The 25,193-nt window shown below is 39.6% G+C and overlaps 1 protein-coding gene across 7 annotated transcripts in view; it reads left to right on the top strand.

The window, feature by feature from the left end:
- Window positions 1-25,193, top strand: part of IKZF2 (IKAROS family zinc finger 2) — an 88,034-nt gene that overhangs the window by 51,363 nt on the left and 11,478 nt on the right. For 4 of the 7 annotated variants that reach the window (XM_073646622.1, XM_073646623.1, XM_073646624.1 and 1 more), the window contains exons 4-7: window positions 5,651-5,917; window positions 14,445-14,612; window positions 20,174-20,311; window positions 21,031-21,174. In XM_073646622.1, coding sequence (XP_073502723.1) covers window positions 5,651-5,917; window positions 14,445-14,612; window positions 20,174-20,311; window positions 21,031-21,174 — 717 coding nt within the window. The remainder of the gene's footprint in view (window positions 1-5,650; window positions 5,918-14,444; window positions 14,613-20,173; window positions 20,312-21,030; window positions 21,175-25,193) is intronic. The other 3 variants (XM_073646620.1, XM_073646625.1, XM_073646621.1) reach the window with 3 other exon arrangements.

Raw genomic sequence — 25,193 nt, 5'->3', positions numbered from 1 at the left:
CAAGGTGATGCCTTTAATATGTGGTACAAAGTACCCCTGAACCATCCTGTAAAAGAAAAAACTGCAGAATTTGAATGAGCAAGAGATCTTATAGGTTTTTTTTTTCTTCTAATTTCTAAGATGTTTTCTTTTGATAATTTTGAGATCATCCGCTACATGAGGCAACTTTTAAAATGTCATGTGAATGCAGGAAGAGGCCGTTACGAAGAATGTTGCTCAAACAGCACAAGGAAAGAAAGATAGCGAAGGCTTTCATAATGATGAGATGGTTGTCTCATTCCCTTATCAAAGGCTGAAAACAACAGGTTGTGAAACTAAATATGACATTGACTTAAAGGTGTCTGCATGTTCCGGCGATAAGAGACAATGTATGCCGCAGGTCTGTAAGCACTTAATAATGTACTGTGCCGCCCAGATACTTTGCTGGCTGAGTATGTGGTATGCGAGTAACATGGAAGAAGTAAAGGCTTCGTAAAGAAGGTTCCACTTAGTATCTGACATAGAAGTATTTCAATAAATGTAATATTTATTGCTTTATATAGCGCCATCATATTACACAGCGCTTTACAGACATCATCATCACTGTCCCCATTGGGGCTTACAGTCTAAATTCCCTATCAGTATGTCTTTGAATTGAGGGAGGACCCGGACGAAACTCACGCAAACATGGGAAGAGCATACAAAAATCAGAGACCTATCTGATTTTGATCCGAGCCACAGATCAAAGCTACCCATGAGTATATGGGTCTGGGAAAATCATGGACCACATACGTATGTGCAATTTATGTCCTGCATGTGATTAAAGGGAGTTTATGAGCACAGAAGGAATGTTCAAACCAAGAAGATGTTCTTGGTGCACCCTTGGTGTGGCCAAACAGTTCAGTTCACCTTCCCACCTACTTGTTTTCCCTCTATCTCTCGCTCTTCTTTGATTGACAGCTTTGGCTTTATAAAGCTTTTGACAGATCTATGTCTACCCTTCTCTGGCTCTATGACGAAAGAGCTGTCAATCAATGAAGAGGTAAGGGTGGAGATAGAGGAGAAACAAGCAGGTGGCAAGGTGAACTTAAAGGTTTGGCCACACCTTGGGTGCACTAAGCGCCTGTACGCTGAACAGTTACTCTGTGCTGACAGTCCCTTTTAACATTGCAATGGGTAGGAGAAGCTTTGTAATTTATTTCTTATTTTGTCATATGTGAAAAATCACTGATGACATCTGATCCAAAACACCGGTGAAACTCAGACCGTTTTTCACGTGAAAAATCACTTCCGTCTGAATGAGACCTTAATTAATTAATCGTATTGCGCTGAACAACTGAATTCGCGCAAAAGCAATTGATTGGTGACCTCAGCAGCTTTCTGCTCCTGTTAAATCTTCACTAGGCTTCTTAATACCCCAACACTTTGTCAAGAAACCACTCAATTAAATCCTAATCATAAACTATTGAATAAATATTTCCTGTGCTTGATGAGATCCATCTATCGCTGTAATCTAGCAGTGAGATGATCTTTTTTTATATCTAACACGCAGCCTGCCACATGCTCATCTAAGTGCCATGTACAATCACCTTGTCTGAAGATCAGTCTTTTATAGGTTTATTGTACAGTTTTATGTACCCAGATGTGATATGTATACTTTTTCACTTTCCATGTCCTATTACATCACACAAGGCAGCGAGTAGTGCTCAGCGCACAGTGCAGCTTCCAAGAAGTCACACCGGCCTTCTGCTGCATTCTTACAAATGGATTGCAAATGGCTTGTCTTATTGTTAATGGGCCCTAAGAATAGGCAAACCATTTGCAATTCACTTGTACTGATGCAGCGGAAACCCGAGACTTATAGGCCATGTTCCAATGTAGAAAAATACTGCTTTTTTTTTCTGCAGGTGTCTACACTTAAATGCCCAATAGCAGTCTGTTTTTATTACATATTTGCTGGGTGTTTTTATTTTAATTTTTCTTTTAATGCATCGTCCCCTTTTTTGATACGTTTTCAGTGCAGATTTGACGGCATTTTTTAGGGAACCTGACAGCTGATATAGGCTCCAAGCTTGACCAAGACCCAGACCTATCTAAGGAGTCTAAACAAATTTTCAGCACACAAAAAGAGGCAACGTTAAGAATCGTAGCATTCATGCAATGATGTCACAACATGGCCTTAAAGGGAACCTGTCACCAGCTTTGTATATATATCTGTCAGTTTAGGAGGGTTGATCCTACTGACAGATTCGCTTTAACATTGTGGGCAGTGACAGCCTACACTGACTGTCCTTCAGCGTCTTGCAGAGATTGTATAGGTCTGGCAATGCCTCTGATGCACGGCTCTGGCTTTAATGTGAACAGAGCCTTACTAGCCTGTGAATTGTTAAACTTTGGTTTGCAGCTCTTGTCAGACCTTACAGCTGCGGAGCTTTAAATTTAAAGTGTAATCCATTAGATGTAGTTGTTAATGTATGAATTTCACAGTTTACAGTGTGTTTCTATGTGTTTTTATCATTGTAAGCCCTTTATCATCCTGATCTTATGATTCATGAATAGAATTCAACGATTACAGTGAATAATGTAGTAGTGGGAGACTAGTATCCACGGATGATGGGGTAACAGTAACTGTATAACAATTCAAAAGTCTGGCATTTAGTGATATGAATTTTTGTAGAAGTTGTGGATCAACCTTTTTGCTTTTGCTTCTAAATTGAAAAAAAAAATTGTGTAATTGCAGAGAGTGGTAAAATGGGTCACGTTCAGGCTCAGACTGGCTCATAGGGGAACAGGGGAATCCCCCGGTGGGCCCCTGTGCAGACAGGAGCCCTCAATTCCACTGTATGGGCAGTACTTGGTATAATTCACACTGTACAGAAAAAAAACTGCATATCAAGCAGCATATTAATTTGCCAAACTACCCAGTTTATTATTATATAGAAGTATAGGTACTTTTGTGAACGAGGTTCATGTAATATTTGCGTGCAGGTGAAAAGTGGGCCCCCCCAAAGTCAATGTTACTAGTGGGCTCTTGGCACCCCAGTCCGACACTGGTCATGTTCACAGCAGCAGTATCGTGTATGTGCCTGTATTATTATTATACAGGTACGGTAGATTCTGTATAGCTGCGAGGAGATCCCTCTTGCAGTACTTATCCTCTATGGAGATCTGCTGTTCGCCCATCCATCCCAGTGGGAGAGGATACAGGCACACAACAAGCACTGACGGCAGGATCTATAAGTGGAAGGATGGAGATGTGCTAAGCAGGAGACTGGGGCTGCATGAGGTCAGGCTTCCTGCGCTGCCAACGACCCTGCACCCTTACTTGTGGGCTTCTACGCGCACACCACAAGGAGAGGGGCAAACAGCTTGCAGCAAACACCTGGCAGATGTTCTGTCCTACTGGAGGAAAGCCAAAAAGCAACGAGATGAGACCGTACGGTGAGAAGTTGGGAGGTAGAAACAGTCAACTCTGCAAGAGTAATCTTGAGGCTTGTTTTTTTATTTTTTTTCAATCCTGGCATAATGTTAGAGCATCCCCTTATTTTATACACATCGGGTTTGTTTTTCTTGAAAATATCATACTACTTTATTGCAATGTACTTACATTTCCATTTGATGTTAACTTGTATTTTATTTTGTGAAAAATTAGGACCTTTTTCCTCCTGGTATAGACCGACTACTAACTTTTAGGCATGAAGGGGTAGCCATTGATAATTGAATGCCCTCGTCAACAAGATTAGTCTCCGTCTACTCCACATAAGTTAAAATATATATATCTTTTGGCCAGTTTTAATTTTTTTTTAACATGCTAAAGTTAAGAGTGCATATAGTCTTTCAAAATCTATTATTATAGAGCTGGTTATCCTGCTTAGCGTCCCATCATGATGCTCCTGGGCACCAATACAAAATAAGTAATGTTGCCAAATGGCAATTACTTTTTATTTCTCAGTACTGTTGTCCTTCATCTTTGAACCTTATTTAATATGATGTGCACTGGGGGTAAGTTGGTTCCCAGCAGACCTCCACATTTTTTTCCCACCTAGCTGTGCCGCTATGTGCTTGATGGACATCGGCCATACTCTGTCGCTATTGGCAGTGCTGAGCAGATGTCAAGCATATAGGGGTGGCGCTAGGCAGAGGATTGATGCACTAGCCAGGAATCAGCAGGTACCCCATTACACTTGCGACCAGGAAGGTATGTATGAACTTGTCTTTTACTTGCCCATCCAGCAATGTAATCAGTTTTAAGCCATCTTGGTGACCTCTCAGGAGCCCAATGGTCACCAGTGTGTTAATAGGCTAAAGAGTTCAACGAAAATATAGGAAGATTTACTACTTATTGCACACACATGCATGTAAACTAGAATGATACAGAAATTTTATATTAAATGTTTCAGTTTTTGACAACTGTGGAATAAAGTCAGCCAAAAGTGAGATGTGAGATCCTCTTTCTAGAGGTTCAGCCCCCCTTTTCAGCTTGATAGAAGATGTATGCATCACATGCCTCAAGACCTCTGTATAAATGTATTTATTTGGCTTTGTGTAATAGTTTGTTGCTGCTTAATAATATAAATATATATATATATATATATATATATATATATATATATATATATATATATATATATAATATAATATAATTTTTTTTTTAATAATGATACAATTATGGTGTTACTGGTGGTGCTCTTACATACAGGATGTGTACCTGTTGATCAAGCCAAAGGAGTTTGAGGTCTCCTCAAACTTCCATGAACTCCGTGGCCAGTAAGTTGACGGGGCCAAGTTCACAGTCCCTTACCAGTAGTCTGACATAGGGCTCGTTCAGACTCCAGTGATTTTCTCGTACGAGGAAATTGGCTCGAGTTTCATCACAGTTTAGTCTGAGTTCCATCAGTTTTTCTTGGATGAGCAACAGAAAAAAAAAAAAAAGTTTCTCCCGTTTCCAATTTAGCATTCCATGAAAACAAGACAGAACTCATGGCATCCCAATGCTGTCAGTTTTTGGGGTTTTTTTTTTTTCGCTCACGGATCTAAAGACTGGCATTGCCAATTTTGATCCAACACTCTGATCAATATTGGACATGTCTCCACAATTTTGCACAGACCACTTGGTCCACGAAAAATTACGGCCATGTGAATGGCACTATGCACTGTTATAGGTACGAGTGCTATTTGTAAAAAACACGGAAAGCACTTATATGCAAAAAAAAAACAGATCTGTGAAGGAGCCCTTATTTGTATAAATAACTTTTAGGTTGAATTTCCCTTAATTTTAAGAAGTCTCTTGTTTATCAAGTGCTTGATTCAGTCCTTTCTCTCCATAGGAGGTGTCGCCCTGCTTTCCTAGAGTACTGATAGGCATATCTACTTAGGTTTGTAGTAATACCGCTGTAGGGCTTACATTGCATAGCCCATGATGCCTTCAGGACTCATGGAATGATGGATGACAATTTTTCTGGAATCTATTATGGCGGTCTCATATTATACTAGTGATACATATATTAAATCTAAGCATATATAATGTAGAGTAAATGGAATGTATGTCATGTATTAGTGCGTTGAGTCTGTTTTGTAGAAATGTGATAAGAACATTTTCTGTATGGTAAGAACCAAATAGTAAAGTGATCTACATTGAAAGTATAATTGTTGCCTTTTATTTTTTTCTTAGCAAATTCTGTGAAGTTAGAGATGCATAGCGATGAGGAAGGAGACCGAAAGACACTTCGTCGAGACACACCACTACAGTCACAGGATGATGAGAGTGGACTGGAAGAATCAGTAGCTGAGACCAATGGGATCTCTGACAGCCGCATGAGCCAGGATATGTCTCTGGATGGCGCAATCCGGCTTCCGAATGGTAAACTGAAATGTGACGTCTGTGGCATGATTTGCATTGGCCCCAATGTGCTAATGGTCCATAAGAGGAGTCATACGGGTAAGCAGCCAGAAGCCAAACTGCCTGTAGAATCTGATATTAATATTACCTGATACTATTGCCTGTCATTGCTTACATGTTGTACCCTTTGCAAGACTCCATAATGTTACCAAAAAATGTAAATAAGCGGAGAATGTATTAGTTCTGTAATTTTTTTGCAATCAGTTTACTCACAGTAGGTTCCTCTAATACAGAGATTACGATAATTTACCACTTTAACAAGATTAGGTATAAGTAAGACGTTGAATAGGATATTGGTATTTAGAAAAGTTGGGCGACTGCCAATAGAGTTCCTACGATTGTTGTCACCAGCTTTTTAGAGTCCAGAATGGCAAATGCTGGAGATATATTGTCTCTCGGTGGGGCATAGGATAACATTTTGAGGTTATAGTTGGGTTATACTTGCCTTTTTGTTAGTCCGAGCACCATTTAAAAATAGACTTTCTATATAGTAGAGCAGTAATGAGAACTCCTGTATCTGCCCCCAAGTCTGACATCTGGATAGTCGTTACCGATTATCTACCATATAAAATGATCCTACTCCTTGCACCGAAACGTCCTATGAGATAAATTCTAAGTGGCATTTAGAAGACCTTTCCAAGGTGCAAACTAGTATAAAGGACATTGACCCCTTTAGATGTATTTAAATTGTTGATTCCTTCTAGACTTTTAATGATAAATAGGGATGAGCAAACCTGAACTTAAAAGTTTGGGTTTGCTACCGGACATTTGGTGTCTGGTGCTAAACGCCGATCACAGACTTCTCCTGGAAGTCCGTTGCAATGTTCTGAGTTCCCGGGGAAGTCCGTAGCAGAGAGAGAGATAAAATTTTCCCCATATATTTTAATGGGGTTCGAGTAAAGTTCTGGTACCCGAACTTCCACTGGTCCACTAATCCCTAATGAGAAGTTTAAAATTGTCTGAATTTTTTTTTTAAAAAAGGCAAAAAACAAATGAGCTACTACTGTCTCTTTTGGAACAATTGTTCTAATTGAAGATGGAACATAGAAGCTGGATTACCATCCAGATGGGCATTGCCTTCCAGTAGTCTTTGTATCCGAAATCTTTTGAGGTTTTGAGGCATAATAAAGCATGTCGTAATTAGAACAAAAATAATAATTTTATTGTGTGAAAGCTCTCCATAGCTCATTTCCGTAGTGAGTGCTGGCTGCATTGTTTTACGAGCAAAGTGCTAGTTTTGGGTAAATAGATACAGGTGAGATAATGTATGTTTTGTACATACTGGTATTGACGCTCTTCAGTCTTGTAAGTACAGCAGTGCTATAGCGCTAGTCTTGATTGTTTGGCTTCTATTCACCAATGGGCAATAATTTGTGGACTAAACTTTATTCAGACTCTAAGTTTTAATAATTGAATGACTTCTCTGGCCCTATTAGACTGGGGCTATATGGTGACATGTGTCACTTGACTATTTTAGAGTTTTGATTTTGCCATAAATAAAACTGCCAAGTTGCATACAACAAAGTCTATGGCAAGTGTATTGGATGTGACTTGCCACCAGCCACAGAAAATCTAAAACCTTTATAAACCTATGCGACTCTGTGCCACAGTATGTTGCAGGAAATCATTACATCCATTATTGCAATGTGTCACTGCGATACATGTCGTCATATAGCCCTAGCCTAAATCAATACAAATTACATTCTCTCACTGAATCTATAAAGGGGTATAATACAAATATTCTCTATGGCTTATATAGCTGATCCCTGACTCGGATCCTCATTTTCCTTGATGCTCCAGTCGAATGCGGTGTTTGTCCATGCCATTCTCTACATGGACTTATGCTATGTGATTCTCAGTCCCAAATTTATATATTTGGAGCCCATATTCCATCTTCCCATATTTTTGTTACAAGCTGGAACACATTCATTGCTTGGTATGAACCATGTAATAATTTGTTGACCACTTTTTTTAGGTATACCTTTCTAGTGCTGGGTAGGACCATTTATTCTTGGCGGTCTATATTTTTTTGTGTGTGTTTTTTATTAATCCCAAATAGAAGAGAGAAATATTTTTCTTCCACTGTTTTTCTGTAGCATCAGAATTGACAGCTACTTTGTCATGTTGCAACTCTCCTGCTCCAACACATACCAAAGGTGCTCTGTTTTTGACTGAGATCTAGTGACTGTAGAGTTCATTAAAGGGAACCTATCTCATGAAAAAACCCTATTAACCTGCCGATATGGGATTAATCTGCACTTTAATAACGTTCTGAACCTGCCCTGTGCCCACACTGAGAGCCCCGCTGCCAGGAGGAAATTAACTGTATTCCTCGCGGCAGTGTTCGTCTTCCAGTTACGGGGGCGGCACCGGAATGGCTTCAGTCACCGCTCTGTGTATAGAGCTGTAACCGCGCACCCGGCCCTGACTGACAGCAGCTCAGCAATAGGGCCAAAGAGAGCGGTGACTGTAACCACTTCGGCACCACCTCTGTGACTGGAAGCCGAATGCTAGCAAGTAGAAAAAAGTTAATTTCCTCCTGGCAGTGGGGCTCTCAGTGCGATCGCTGGGCAGATTGAGAACACTATTAACCTGCAGATTAACCCCATATCTGAAGGTTAATAGCATTTTTCACATGACTGGTTCCCTTTTTAAAATACACCAAAGTTTATTGTAATCCTTGGTAACAGCGCTTGAAATGACCTGCACTTGGTATGTCGGCATTCCTTGTTCACAGCACACTTATTCTTTGTGTTTAGCATCATGATGCAAAATTCACCAAATCAATGAATCCATATAGGTTATTTCTGTGCAAAAAATAAAAGAGAAAAGTGTGACAAAATCTAAGGGGTTCTTTTCGGCAGCTCACAAAACATACAACATGTCAATCCTACATGGGGGGCTTTGATAAAATATACCTCGGTTTGGCCCTATAAATCTAAGTCTTTGGTAAGGACCCCATATAGAGTTGAAACATCATGTGTTTTGTAAGCTGCTGATGGAACAAACAGTGAAACACTTTTTTGTTTTGGCATGTGACATGTTGTTTTATCATGCTAGAATTAGTTGATAGATTATTGTAGACTGTGGCCATTTCTCCACCATCATCAGCCCAAACCCTTCACACAAGGAAGGGTGGAGATCTCATTTTGGGTTGGCCAGTGCCAGGTGAGGCCTCTTTTCTATATATTTTTTTTTTTTTTTTTTAACTGAAAACCTGGTGTGTGGTATTGTGAGGTTGTAGTCCCTCTACCCGAAGGCTGAATTGTGCGCTCAGAGATGCTCTTCGACATACCACTCTTGTGACGCATGGATACTTGAGGTACTGTCACTTGTCATCTTGAACTAATCTGGCCATTTTTTCTAAACTCTCATTATCAGGGCGTCATTGCTAACAAGACTGCCACTCACCAGTTTCTTTATGTCGCACGCTACGCCACCTGTAGAAACTGTTGTTCTGATTTTGGTGTGACAATCACTGAACCCCTTAACCATGTTTTGCTTGTTTTTTTTGTTTTTTTTTGTTGCATTGAGTTGCTGCCAGGTGAAAGATTGATTGAACAGATAATTATGTAGGGGTATTATCTAATATTTGTTAGAGAGCCATTACTTTTTTCTTTTTTTTTTTGTCGACCACATGGCTGTCTCTGAGGGCTTGTTTCTTTTGCGTGCTGACTTCTATTTTACTGTCCATCATAAATGACCTGAGAGATGTAACTTTTGTCAATGGACTGAAAAATAAAATCTAAGGACAGGTTTTTTTATTCCTTTTTGTTTATTTGAATAGTGTGTGGCCTTATTTTTTCGACAGACAACCGTTCTGTGTTTTTTTTTTTTTTTTTTTTTTTTTTTTATGAAGTGGGAGCCTGGTTGTATGTTACAGCCAGTTGCAGGCGCTACATGCTCCACTCCTGAATCCCCTTCTTACCATTGCTTCAGCCCTTTTTTTTTTTTTTTTTTTTTTTTTTTGCGCCATGGGGATTGCATGCTATAAACGCTTAAAACTTAAAAACTTTTTACATACGTTTATAAACCTAGTCAGTAATGTGATTCATTATAAGATCCAATGTATGGCCACGGCCCCACTATCTCAGTATTTGGTCAGTATTCGGTCAGTTTTTTTTTTTTCTCAGGAGTGGGAGACAAAACTAGGAGTAGGTGATAAATGTAGAATTGGTGACTTGTTTCTATTACACCTTTTCTCTGATTGTTCCTCATCTGGTTTTGTCTCCCACTCCTGAGAAAAAATACTGACCAAATACTGATAGTGGGGCCGTGGCCTAATGCTTCTTTCTATATGCAGAGGACCTTGTGGTTCATGGGGGTTTTGCTATTTGATGCGATCCGTCGGAAGCAAGATGCATAACTCATGGGATTTGTGCTTCCTGGGATTACATGTGGTACATGAATTGGCCCTTTTTTAGGCAGATATTAAAGCTTGCGTTCTTGCTTTTGGAACTGTACTTTAGTGTACTAGACAGAAACACAGATATTTCTTTGTGACCATTATTGGAAGGTAACTGCCTCAATCGGATGATGCAGTTACTGTGTAACTTTAGCCAGTAGGTTTAATACTAGTTTGCATCGCATTGTCCTATTTCAGCACTCACTTGGTAGTTGCGTCAGAAGACTTGCACTTTATTTCCAAAGTATCTAACCCCTGTACACTCAACAGAAGAGGTAGTTATTTGAGGAAGTAGGCAAAGTTGGCCAACTCCAAATTGATTATAAACTTCTTGTTTAACTTTTCTTCTCGGTTTAGAAAAGTCGGGGCGAAACTCATTACACTTGCTGTTCTCATTATTCAGCGCAGTCAGAAGTGCGGTATGACATGTCGGTAATGGCAGTTAACATTTTCGGGGATTTATTATTTGATTAGCTTATTTGTCAGGTGAACGAAATTACTTTGCACTGACAGAGCCCTGAGACATGTTCTGAAAAATAAGTTTTATACAATGATCTGAACCACTAGCGGGAATAAGCACTGTACTTCAACTGGATGAGCGTCATGGAAGACGTAGCTCAGAAAGAACTGGAGTGCGAGTTGGGTATTACCTGTCATTGAGCATTAAATCTGGTAAAATTGTTATGCTAATCATGTGTGTGCTTGCAATAGCTCAGGTAATATTACAATCTGATCCTTCAGGCATTCTTCAGTGGAGCAGCCAACCCAATATCCATCCTCTTAAAACCTCCGTCAAAGTAACTGACACCAGCTAAATCAACAGCCTTTTATTATTTTACTGACACTTTAACTGCAAGAAAAGTTTGTGTTGAATGATAATAATCCATCGTCAAGCACAAATGCCCATATAACAAGATTTTTGTTCTAGGATGGCAGAACCTGGTTTTGTCACAGTGGATCACATTCTGCATGGAGTTCTTCATCCTAAGTTAAATGGAACCTGTCATGTTGAAAATGGTATTTGATTCCCTGAATGGATGTTATTGAGCAGGAAAAGCTGATCATTTTTGTGGGAAAAGTTTCAGTTAAATTTACATTTTAATCATTGAAATCCCCGGTGTTTGTATACATAGGAGTCCAGTGGGTGGTCCTATTCAGTGATTGACAGTCTTCCCTCCATGACTGTGCATGCAGAGATTGAGTAGGACCACCCACTGGACTTGTATGCATACAAACACTAGGGATTTCAATTACAAAAATACAAGTTAAGCCCCATTCACACCTCCGTGTTGCACGTACGTGTTTCATCTGTGTTTTTCACTGATACAACACATACCTATTATAGTCTATGGGGCTGTTCACATGTCCCGTGCTTTTTCACGGACCGTCTGACTGTGAAAAACTGAGCGATGTCCGTTTTTCTCCGGTTTCACGGATGAAAAGTGCCGATACAAGTCTATGGGTCCGTGAAAAACACGTACAGTACACGGATGTCATCCATATACCCTCTGTGAGCTGTACGTATTTAACGTTTAAAAGAATAGGAGAAGCTTATCGATCCATCCGTGAAAAATACTGATGGTAAAAAACCGACACATGTACCGTATACTGATAGCGCAATGATCCAAAGCACCGGTACTATATTTTCACGTAAGTGTTTAAACACGGACCTGTGAATGAGGCCTTCTACTGAATCTTTTCCAGCAAATCTATAGATCATTCTGCGCAGCTTCTTCTCTCTAGCATGCTTCACACAGATTGGACTGCATATACAATATGACAGGTTGCTTTTAAAGCTTTTTTTTTTCCCCACAAATGACCTATATCTCTTATCCCTACTGAACACTAGAGTGGTGGTCCTGGTTGAGCATGCACATTTACATTCACTGTCTATGGGACTGATAGACTGACTTCAACACTCGTTGTAGTGATCTGTGGCTTCATAGCTGAGGGCCCTCAAAATCATACATTTATCCTGATGATAGGCAATAAATGTCATCTTTAGCTAAACCATTTTAAAATGAAGTTTTGATCTAGAGCCACTTTAACTAATATAGTGATCCTAACTCCACTTGTAACCGGTGTTGAACAATAGTACCGTACATAGCCCTCAGCCATTTTACCCTATGCCTTCACATTTTTTCCCCAACCCCTTTTCTCCCTATCTTCATAACTTGTCTTCTTAACTTATGGCCTGACATGGTACCATCTTTCTACTCCCTGCCAAGCCATCTTCCTATTTCTTGGTGTCCTCTGCTACACAGAATACTACTGGTGGCCACCGATACTGTGTCTATTTCATATACAGAAAATGTCACAAATCCAGGAAGTCACTGTCGACAGGGAAGAAAGAAGCCTCCAAAAGTTGTAGAAGGAGGATTTTGTGTGAAAATCTCAAAGCGACATTTTTTTAAAGGTATTTTTATAGTATGTCTACGCCTAATTGGTTTTGCAAGTGGAGTTAGACTTTAGAAAATTGTGAGGACTAGTTCCCAAATCTAATGTTACAAGGCATCCGAAACCATTACAGTAGCTGCTGTATTCTGTGAAAGAAGAGCTAACTTTGTGTATTGTCGAGCATATTGTGGCAGCTTCTCACAGAATATAGGCTTTCTTAAAGGATTTTTCACATTTGCGACATATGTGATGAATATTCCATAAAAGATAGATTGTTTGGATGCCTACTAATGTGGGAACCCATTTCCAGTTTTTAACAGAATAGAGAAGTGTCAAACATTATGTAGTCACGCTTTTTTCCCACTGCTGGATTCCTTAGTGAACGGCAGTAAACCAAAGAAACCCTGCAGCAAGTGTTCAATTCCCCTACACTGCCACCACAGGTGAATTGAAGAATTACTACACAGTTCATGGATTTGAAAGAGCTGCCTAAACCCATATAAGTAGACCACCCAGAGGGGTATGGTTATATACTTTCCCACTGTTTTATGAGCTACTTAATTTGAAATTGCCAATTACTTGTTTGTGTTACTTAAAGCATTTTTATTGTGTTTTTTTAAAGAAGTTGTCCACTACTTATGCATTAAGCCAGGGTCTGGCACCCCCGCCGACCAGCTGTCATCAGTGTCGGCGGCAGCCGCTGGCCGGAAGTACTTGCTTGCGGAGCTGGCTTTCTAGTTGTAGTGGCTGCCACGGGTACTACACATTCGCCTCCAATTGAATTGAATAGGTGCAGATGTGCAGTACCCCACGGCCACTACAACTAGACTGCCAAGCTCCGCAAGTAAATACTTCCGGCCGCCGGCACCGATGACAGCTGATCGGCGGGGGTGCCGGGCCTCGGCTGATCAATGTACAATTAGTGGACAACCTCTTTAATGAACATTAGTAGCATACTACTATCCCAATATACTGCATATGTAACATTTTTAGCTGTTGGCAGTCACTTTGCGGAGGAATAAATATTTCATAGGTTGGACTTGTACATGGTGTCTCCAATACCGATTTTGTTGCATTAAAAAAAAAAATTTAATTTTCACAATGTTTTCTGCAATCTGAATCTGTTCTTATGCATTCAACTGTCCTATGTTTGGAGTGTATAATGTATATGGGTGAGGTGCCACCATTCTGCTCCTCTACATGGTATACTCTACTAATACTAATGCTGCATTCACACATCAGTGATTCACCCACCAGCCACTGGTGTCTCATCCAGATCCCGGCGGCCTCATATGTGAGGCTGCCAATTCTGAGTCTGGAGACTCTCGGCCAGTCCAGGCATCGCTGTCTGTACTTGGCCCGCAACGCACAGATGTGGGAATCTGGCCTAATGTGTAGGTAAATGAAATTGACCACCATTTTCGTAGAGTTTTCAATTTTAAGTAGGTTGTCAGTAGCGGTATATGACCATCCATCCTGGACCTGATAGGAGAGGAAAAAAGTAGTTCTGCGATCCATTCTCTTGTTATGGATATATACCAATTCATTAAATTTGACCTCTAACCTATTGGGCATTTAAATAATAATAATAAAAAAGTAAATTCTTCCATATGATTGGTAAGAGCCATCTGTGCTGAGTTGTAGTTTGCATCTATGATGCCCATTTGTGTGACCACATCTCCATAGAGCTACACTGGCATGCTTTGTGATAGTTACTAACGTACATTGGTTTATTTCAATGGCATTAATTTTGTCTCTGTCTAGGGGAGCGCCCGTTTCACTGCAACCAATGTGGAGCCTCATTTACTCAAAAGGGCAACCTATTGCGCCACATTAAGCTGCATTCTGGGGAAAAACCCTTTAAGTGTCCATTTTGTAGCTATGCTTGCCGACGGAGAGATGCACTCACGGGCCACCTCAGGACGCACTCGGGTAAGTTGGCATTTCTGTTTATAAAGGAGTTACCCAATTAGGCATGATTTTCTGCATTTCCCCGATTCTTGAGACAAAATAGGGTTCAGGTTTATATAAGCCCTGCCCAAAAGGTGGCGTTCTGGGGCGGACTGGCTGGGTATGGCGTCCCAAGAAATGTTGACAACTATTCCTATGTGAGATACTAATGTATAAGCTGCTACATTTCTTTTGTCAGAATTATATTTGTTTATTGATTTTCAATCAAAATGGATCAATACATCAGAATTGGATACCAGTGGACAGAAAAAAACTTGGTTACCTATAGCAACCAATCACAGTGCAGCTTTCATTGTGCCTGAGCTTTTTTAAAAATGAAAGCAAGGTGCTGATTGGTCACAATAGGTAAAAACGACAGGTTTTTATATATGAGGCCCAGTGTGTCTCTCCACATATTAAGGTGTATAATTGACTGTAATATTTTACATGTTTTATGAATCTCTTCCTTTGTCACAATGTGCACCGTTGCCACCACAATCTCTTTTTCTGCAGTTTAGACCTTGGTAAAAGCTGGGGGTGTGGTGCTGACTGGAATCTTTTGACTGGATTTTCCAGTGCATTGTGGTGTAACTGCCTTCCATGCTCATTACTCATCAAGGAAGCTCAGGAGCAAAATTCAAGGCTTCCTCAGAAGTCGCCCTCTCAGTGTTTTTGATAAAAATGAGTGTCGGAGTCAGATACTGTGGCACACTTTTAGTGGGAGTGTTATATTCGTTTTTTTTTGTTAATTTTTCATTAAAATGGATCATGGACAAAGCAATACATGGTTCACTTTAGAGGTGATCCCAAGTGTTGGTGGAACAGGAAAAAAATGAATAGAAATTTTTTTTGGAAATGTTATAAATGGATTATTAGTATTATAGTCTGCATGCCACAATACCCGATTATTACCTTTTTAGACTCTATTGCTTTAAACCCTCAGGAAACTCCCCTTTTAATTTTGTTTTTTGCTTAAGGGATATAACCCACCTTTTTCGGGGGGCTTTTATTATATATATATATATATATATATATATATATATATATATATATATATATATATATATATATATATATATATATATATATATATATATATATATATATATATATATATATATATATATATATATATATATATATATATGCTACAAGTAATTTTTCAATAAAGTTTATTTTTTCACAAATGTTGTTTATCCTTTATGGATCACGACTAGTGATGATCGAGTATGCCTCACTAACCCTTTCGGCGAACACGCTCTGGTGCTTGCCGAGTATTTTGTTGTGCTTGGCGTTTCATTCACTGTTGCCGTGCCTGCAAGTGTCGCGGCTGTTAGACAGCTGTGACACTTGCAGGCACGGCAACAGTGAATGAAACGCCGAGCACGCTAAAATACTCGGCGAGCACCAGAGCGTGCTCACCGAAAAGGTTAATGAGGCATACTCGATCATCACTAATCACAACACATAGCAGACTGTAGAATGAGTTAACTGTCAAATCTGTCAGTGATCTTATTCTAACTGCTCCAGTCTGTAACACTCGTCTTTCATCTTCAAAAGCCGATTTTTGACAAATCAAAGTCCCCCTTTCAACTGGTTACAAATAAGCTTTTAAGATTACTCAGGAGAAGAGAGATAAGGGTTACAACCTGGAGCAGTTCAAACAAAATCACTGATGCTTTTTTTTTTATAGCACAGTAGAATATATAGTGAAGTTTAGATTCACCAGTGATGTTAAAACCTCAAATTTATAAGAAGAATTTAATTGCAGTTCTTGTTGCTAAACATGGTGGGTCTGGTTAGTAAGACTCTGTTCATTCTGCGGTTTATGTAGGGTGTTTGTGTCTCTGTTAGGGCTACCATTCTGAATATCTGAAAAAATGTGATTAAGACGGAATAACCAATGGAGCCATGGGGATCGATTCATCAAAGTTTTTACAGTAGAAAACTGTCGTAAAAGCTTTGGAAAGACGCAAAATTGTCAGATTCATCAAGAGTGCCACCCGGTTTTACTCCAGAAATGTCTTGGGTAGTGCACAGAAGCACATGCAACTCAGAAGAGGCGCGGAATTCATTACGAAGAGTGCTTCTCTTACTGAATTGGACGCCTTCTACTCTAGCAGGAGTGGCATAGTGCGAGCGTGTGCTACTCCAGCCTTGATGAATCTGCCCCATAGAGTCCAATGACACAAACTAAGTTTAATTGTAGTTTTTCTATCGCTGTCCATGTGCAAAAGAACTTAGGCGTAGAACATACGTTTTTGCCCATCTGAAAAGGTAGAAATTGCCAGAAAAAGTACATTGAAACTCTTACAGCCATGGAGTGCAATGACAGTCGAGGCTTCTATCTAAATCCCGCTTTTCGTGGATTAAGAAAGCGCATGCAGTAGATTCGTAGATAGCATCATATTTTTTGCATCTGTATTAAATAGCATATATGGCTGATGAAACACAGATGTTTGTAGATGTTTGCGTACAGCACCCCTTATGTACTTTTAGGGGTCCTAGATAATGTTTTTCTATCCTCCTTCTGATTTTGAGATGATCTGATCTCTAGAAAGTATTACCCCAGCCTTATATTCTAGCTGCTGCTTTCAGGCTCCAGATCCTGCTATTGGCATTGGGAGAAGACGGATCAGAGGAATATACACTTTGATGCCCTATCCACTTGTCATTGTTTTGTTGAGATTTAAAATAAATTGAGATAAAACCACTATATGCGGACACAGACTAACCTTGACAAGTTATACACTTTTAATGGACACTGGTGACAACGTTGTATCCCAGTCTTCTATTAGGCCACATTCACACATTCAGTATTTGGTCAGTATTTTACATCAGTATTTGTAAGTCAAAACCAGGTGAGGAACAATCAGAGGAAAAGTATAATAGAAACAGGACACCACATCTGTATTTATCACCCACTCCTGGTTTTAGCTTACAAATACTGATGTAAAATACTGACCAAATACTCAGCGTGTGAACTTGGCCTTACAGTCTGTAGATTGCTCTGAATACAGCTGGTCCTGCTCAGATAAGAAGGCTCTGTTGTGTGATCCTTATACCTTAATGTTACCAAGCAACATTTTTTCCATTTTACCAATAAATAAGACTTTTAGGAGGGAAACAATATAAAATGTTCACGTTTCATATTAATGTCATAACTCACAGCCCTTTCACCCAGAGAAAAAAATCTGTACTTGAGCAACATCCCTGAGGGATTAAAACCCAACGGAGAGGAAAAAAAAATCCTGTCTGAGAGGGAGTGTTTGTCCAGCAGCATTCCTGGAGTGAGCTGGGGACTCCACACCCTGAAATCTGACTACAGGCTTCAGTCTGGTTTTCTTGTAATTTTGCTCTATGACTTGGATCTGTAAGAATACAGTAAAGGACCCAGTGCGCCCCCAAGACTTGACACTCTAGACCAGTGTTTCCCAAACGTCAGCCCTGATGGCCCACCAACAGATCAGGTTTTCATATTTTCCTTCGTATTACACAGTTGAGAGAACCTGTGGCAAGTTTTGATGCCTTGATGATTATTTCATCACGGGTGCAATACTAGGGAAACCCTGATCTGTTAGGGGCCATTAGGACTGGAGTTTTTGGGAAACTCTGTGCTGGAGAATCCGTTGTCCCAAGCCCTGATATAAATACCACGTCTGTATATGCAATGCTCACTACGAAGTGCACTGTTAGGGCTATTTAGAGAGCTTACCAGATAAATTGTAAGTTCATCAAGTTAAGGAAGACTGATATGGTAAATGAGCTTGTCCTCAATCCTCGTCCTTGGTATTGGCCATTAAATTGTAAATAATGGCACCTACGTGAGACCCCAAAAAAATTATGCGGCTCCGTGCCTACTAATTCAAATTGCAATTTTTTTTTTTTTTAATCCAGTACTCTAAACAATTTAACATTTGTTCCCCTTTTATTGGTTAACCCTAAAATTCTGCAGAACCGCAGCATGTAAGCAGGTGTTTTTTTTTTGTTTTGTTTTTTTTTTTCATTTATGAGCATTTTTCTCTTCAGTTAGTTACCATTGTTTTTAAGAATGCTACAGTAAATGGCAGACTGCTTTTAACTAAAGCATTTAGTCTGTGAAAGAAATAAAAACTGAAAGATATTCAGTTGAGATTTTTACTCTTCCATTTGTCTTGCTGTATTAGCAAAACAGTCCCTGGTGTTTGGTGTAATCCCAATATGCCATAACCTTAGACCCTATCTGCCTTCTAACTGCTGTCAGTGGAGGGAAGTCGGAATTCCTATTCATCTGTATGGGAATTCTGACCACCGCTGCATATGACAAGGCCACGTTCTCAAGATTAATGTAGGTTTCATTGATGGTATTTGCAACTACCATACATTTATGGCATATCCTGTGGCTATGCCATACATTTTACGAGATGGGAATCCCCCTTTAATTATTTTTCTGCTTTATAAACCTGTATAAAACGATACATCTTACATGGTTTTACAGTCTGTAAAAGTATATTTCGCAATCAGCTGGATATTGGTTAAAATGGCAAATAAAAATTGACTTCCTTTTTAAATCACCCCACGAACTTTGCTAATATGTCCTGTGGACCCCCGCCATCTCTTTACAATGCCATATATGATTAGGTAATGAGATGACCTGAAGCCAGTGATTGCCATAGTTACTTTTTAAAGCATGGTAAACCTCTTTCAATGGTATTAATTTGACAAAAATAAGAAAAAAAAATCACAGAGCTCTCGAGAGATGTGTATTAAATCGTGTCACCGTGCACACTAACATCCTGAATCATGAAGTGAAGCCTCAGCTGTCAAAAAATACATCTGCAACAGACTACCGTAATTTAAAAACAACAAAAAAAATCTTCTTTATACATATACTGATGCCAGCTACACCATATTACTTCACTGCTGCATCTATCTACATACATAGATATTGAGTATGTGTGTCTCATCTCTGTATCACTTGCAGACTACCACTCTCGTATTCCTCACTGCTGCAGTTGTACAACACACTGCTGTCTGGAGTATTTGTCCAATGCTTTAGGGTTTTAGGGCTTACTATATATGTATATACACGTGTGTGTGTGTGTGTGTGTATAATATTGCATGTGTGTTGTGAACTCAGACCTCCTAAAATGGCTGCTGCATTCCTTGCCCTAGCTTTTATACAGGCTTTGATAAATGCCTCCTGATTTGCTGTGCAAATGTCATGTAATGTGAAAGCCTGAGCCTCAGGTCATGTCAGCCTCCTGTGGCTGATGCAATTTTCTACAAGGCAAATAGAATCGAAAATTGTTCGAATTGCTGGGATCTGCGAATTTCATAAATTCCACACCAATTCAATTAAAGTTGTATAGATATGGTCATCTCTAATGTAATTCTATAATATAATTATATATTTTCATATTATAAACATTATCTGAAGGTACACAAAATAATCCCAAAATAAAAGGTGAAGTATACTGGATTGTTAGTGTTTTCTGAAAATTTCAAAACTGATTTCCCTTAAATCATGAACTTTAGTAACCTGATTTCTCATCACTTTGCAGTAGGCAAACCTCACAAATGCAACTACTGCGGCCGAAGCTACAAGCAGCGCAGCTCCTTGGAAGAACATAAAGAACGCTGTCACAATTACCTGCAAAATGTGGGAATGGAGAGAGGCCATGCACCAGGGTCTCATGGTGGTAAGTAGACAAGCGTCAATATCTGCTTATTTTATGGCAAGTCTCTGTGCTCCAATAATGGTAACTTGACATTATAGGACGCACAATTAGGTTTGAAAGCACTGTCTAAAATAAGAAAGAGTCTGCACATTTTTCCAGAAATGGCGACCTTCCTGTCCATAGGCTATGTCTGGTACTGCAGCTCACTACCTTTTTAGTGTCACGTAAGCAGCCAAGAGCAGAAATAGTCTTTTAAGTATAATACACACATTTATATAGTTTTCACTGCATTGTGGCATATCTGCAACTATTAGAAGAAAGTTGCCGAAAAGATAGAAGCCATCATAATTTTTCCTAATTCCAAGTTACATCGGATGCAGTAACATATACTGGTTGGCTTACTGAGGAAATCATATTAGCGTTTAGTATTTTCATATGAAATGCATGCAATATTTAGCTGCTTCTTTTACTTGTGCATAGCTTAATTTGGATGATAAAAGTCTTACAAAGTTTTTGTCCGCCATTTTTAAATGGTGCTAATGGGCATGACCCATACACTCCATCAGCTCCTATACGCAGAGTTCTAGTAGCCAGAAACATTGGACAGCATTGTCCATTTTTCTAATGGCAATTAAAGGTCTCTTGTAAACAGGTAGTAGCCTTGTTGATCTATAGTGGTGCCTTACTTGGATGTGGCGTGCTGGTTAGTGATTCTGATGTGACATTTTGGTTCCATGTAGCATCTCCTATGGAGGAGTGTAAGAATCCAGAGATCCTGATGGAAAGCAACATGTCTCTGATGCCCTTTGAAAGACCAGCTGTTATAGAGAGACTTGCCAGCAACATGGGGAAGCGTAAGAGCTCCACCCCACAGAAGTTTGTGGGTAAGCATCTGCTTTCTTTTACTTAGTCTGTAATGTACAAATGACGGCATTCTGTGTGCAGCTTCAACTTTTTAAACAATGTCCCAGTCATTAATATTTCCAATTATAGTTGACAATATTTCTTTTTATAAGATTTTTTTCGTATGTGACAGTAAAACTGGGATGTTTTTGCTGCTTATGACATGATGTAGTTACTTTATCCAAAAGAAAATTCCCACCTAAGACAATAAAAATATCAAATATTGCTGTGATAACCAAAGTTTCATTACTTATGTTTGTTATTTACGTAGCAGCAGCCATCTTTCCAAAATGGACTACAGGATATTTATCCATATTGGTTGGGACTTTAAGGACACTATATGGAAAAAAAAAAGTATTGGGAAGCACCTCATCATTGAATTCAGATTCTTCTTTCTGTCCCACTGCCACAGGTGTATAAAGTCCAACCCACGCCATGTAGTCGACCTTTACAAATATCTTATGAAAGAATGTCTCATTGTAAGGAGCTCACCAATGTCAGTGTGTCACTAAAATAGGATGCCACCCTTGTAACAAGGCACTTTCCTCCCTCTTTTATATATTCCCTCATTAACTTACTGGTGTTGAAAAGTGAAAGCAGATAGAAACTGCAACAACTCTGCCACAAAGTGGAGATCATGTATGGTTACAAATTAAGGGTCGTTGAGGCACATAGTGCACAAAAATCGCCAACGCTCTCCTGACTCAATAACTACAGAGCTTCATGGCTTGGGTTTCTGGGCCAGAGTAGCTTTAAGTAAGCCTTACATCTTCAAGCACAATTCCAAGTGTCTGTCGGAGTGGCGTAAAGCACATCATCACTGGACTCTGAAGTAGAGTAAATGTGTCCTGTGAAGTGATGAATTGCACTTCTCTATTTGGCAGTCTGATGGATGAGTCTAGATTTGGCAGATGTCAGGAGAACGTTGCTTGTCTGTTTGCATTGTACCAAATGTAAAGTTTGGAGTTGTTTTTCAAGGGTCGGCCTAGGCCTGCTAGTGAAGGGAAATCTTCAGAACACACGACATTTTAGACCAGTCTTCCCCCAACTCCAGTCCTCCAGAGCCACTAACAGGTTGTGTTTTCAGGATTTCCTTAGTAGTGCCCAGGTGTTAATTGCAGTACCTGGACAGGCAATAATTCCATTACCTGTGCAACACTAAGGAAATCATGACCTGTGGCTCTTGAGAACAGTAGGCTGACAGCACTCACTAAGTTGGACGCTCCTTCAAAGTTCCAAGGAACCCACTTGGAGGATTAACAACATAGAGGCAAACAAACAGCGTCCAGTCCAGGGTGATGCATTTCAAAAGTTGAAGTTTATTCCGCCATCATTCAATTGTATGCTTCCACCTTTTGTGAGAACAGTTTGAAGACAACCATTTTCTGTTCCCCATGGCTGTGCCCCAGTACACAAAGCAAGGTCTGTAAAGGCATGGATAGGGGAGTTTAGTGTGAAAGAATATGACTATCCGCACAGAGCCCTGACCTCCATCCCATCCAACACCTTTGGGTTGAACTAGAATGGAGATTGTGAGCCAGGCCCTCTCACCTAACATCAGTGTCTGACCTTACGAATGCACTTCTGGATGAATGGGCAAAAAGTCCCACAGAAACCTTCAAAATCTTATTGAATTTCATCCCAGAAGAGAGAGAGATGTGTTGGCTGCAAAGGGGGGACCAACTCCATATTAATGCCTATGGATTTAGAATGGGATATCCTAAAAGCTCCTGTAGATGTAATGTGTAGATGTCCCAATACTTTTCACCATATAGTGTACAGTATCTTTTAATCAATTGATAGTAAAGTGGTGACTTGGTTATTGATTGAACTGACAAAATAAGTTGGTTGTCAGCTTTTGAGAAGCTGCTTCAGAAGAGACAACTAATAGAACTGCTCCAAATTTTAATTTACTAATTTATGGCCAATTTTATGTTTTGAGTTTAAATTCTCTTTAGTGTGTTGCAGTTTTCTCCTGGCATGAAGCATTAGGAAATTATGTTCTTTTGTATCTACAGGGATTTAAATGAATGCAGACTGCTGTAAATGGCTGCCTGTATTTTGCTGATGAGTCTGGCATATCAAGCAGTGGGATGTTTCCTGCTATTCTCTGCTTGATATTCCTATAATCACATTAAGGCCACGACCCCACTCTCAGTATTTGGTCAGTATTCAGTCAGTATTTTTTCTCAGGAGTGGGCGCCAAAACCAGGAGTGGGTGATAAATGCAGAATTGGTGACTTGTTTCTATTATACCTTTTCTCTGATTGTTCCTCACCTGGTTTTGGCTCCCACTCCTGAGAAAAAATACTGATCGAATACTGATAGTGGGGCAGTGGCCTTAGTTGGAGAGTTGCTTTTTATGCAAGTTCCTAATCATTTTATAATGTTGGGGTCTTTTTAGATTAACAATGGAAAACTTGTCTTTGTTTCACCAGTGAATATTGGACCATTTTCTGTTGGAACATACTTGGACACAAAACCGGTTCAATTAAATTTTTTGCAGACCCACTGATTTTAATTAGGGAAGACTTTTCCAGGAATTGGATCAAATTAGTGCTGGCTGCAATTTTTTCTTTGCAAAGACCAACGGTCTGTGCGAAAAATTGTATGTGAGAATGGACCCATTGACTTAAATGGGTCTGTGTTCAGTCCAGTATCACAAACCTATTTCTATAATCTATTATATAATTGTAGTATTTTTCAGATTTGTCCTGATATCACAGTTTCAGGGTCTCTCTCCTGGTCTTGGTGGCTCCCCTTTTACATTGTGCCTTATATAAAAAGAGAGCACCCCAACAACCACATTGTGTGTCAGCATATGACCATTCACATCCTTGAAGAGGATCGTTGAAGAGGGCTTGGTGTTGGCATCAGTTTAGCAAATAAGTTGTGGCTGATGCAGAGAATGAGAAGGGAGCTGGCTTTGCTATTAAAAATGAATGAGCTGGTCACCCCTTTCATGCCTTTGACTAGTCACTACAATACAGAGATTTGGGGGGGGGGACGACTGACATGCTCTCGTCTAGTGTATGACCCAACGCAAAAGTGGAGCGCTTGGGACCAGGAGATGATCAGTGAAACCAATATTTGAAAAGTACATGTTTTTGTGCTGCTGAACTGTCCTCCATTTCTGTTTTCAACAAAAAGAAAATAGTTTTCCAGCCTTATTCCACCATCATTATATATCTGCATGAGGCTGTTTTCTACTGTACCTACAGAGATTTAGTGTCGATATTGTTTCCCCTTGAAAATTTCAGAGTGAGAATATTCTTTGTTAGTAAACCACTGCTTCCTATGAAAGGAAATGACATCCATTTTAAAGACGTCCAAAACATGAAAAATAGAGCGTTTCACTGCTTATGATGGGAAAGTCCCTGTGTGCAGAATTAACATGGTACTTGCAAATTTCTTAGCATAATGTTAAAGAAGCCAGCTAGTTTTTTGCTTTGTTTTTGTCTTCATAAAGTAATTACATTTTTTTACTGAAAATTTTCTACCCTCTTCTTAAAATAATTGCAAATATAGAAATATCCCAGTTAACAGCCTTATTTGACCACTCAAGCATAGCTTTCACTGAGGATTTGGATATCTAAAGACAATGGTCACCCATTGAAATCCAGTTCTCCTCGCACCAGTGCTGTGGGGAAGCTAGCTATTTACTGTAAATGTGGGCTATATGATGGATGTCGAGGGGGGGATATCGGCCATGTTGAATTTTAACATGACCAATTCTTTGTTATAATGGCATGTAGGCAGCTGTCAAAGGTATCTAGATGTGCTCTTTTTTTCAATCTCCATCTTGCTTATTGTGGAATGAAGATTGATTTTGGGTTGTTCAGCCAACAGCTTTTCTCCTAAGTGTATGGCTATCTTTACTTTTGTCAAAGCTGGGAACTACTGTATACACTGTAATTGGAACTTCAGATTTTTGGAGATCGTCTATTAGGCTGCTGGAACTCTGCGTGTTGGAGTTTAGGGGCAGATTTATGAAAACCTT

Source organism: Phyllobates terribilis, unplaced genomic scaffold (assembly GCF_046119375.1).
Source record: "Phyllobates terribilis strain yellow unplaced genomic scaffold, ASM4611937v1 Scaffold_9__5_contigs__length_417890890, whole genome shotgun sequence".
Classification (NCBI taxonomy): Eukaryota; Metazoa; Chordata; class Amphibia; order Anura; family Dendrobatidae; genus Phyllobates; species Phyllobates terribilis.
Note: the sequence above shows the minus strand (reverse complement) of the source record. Positions and strands in the feature narration are given on the sequence as shown.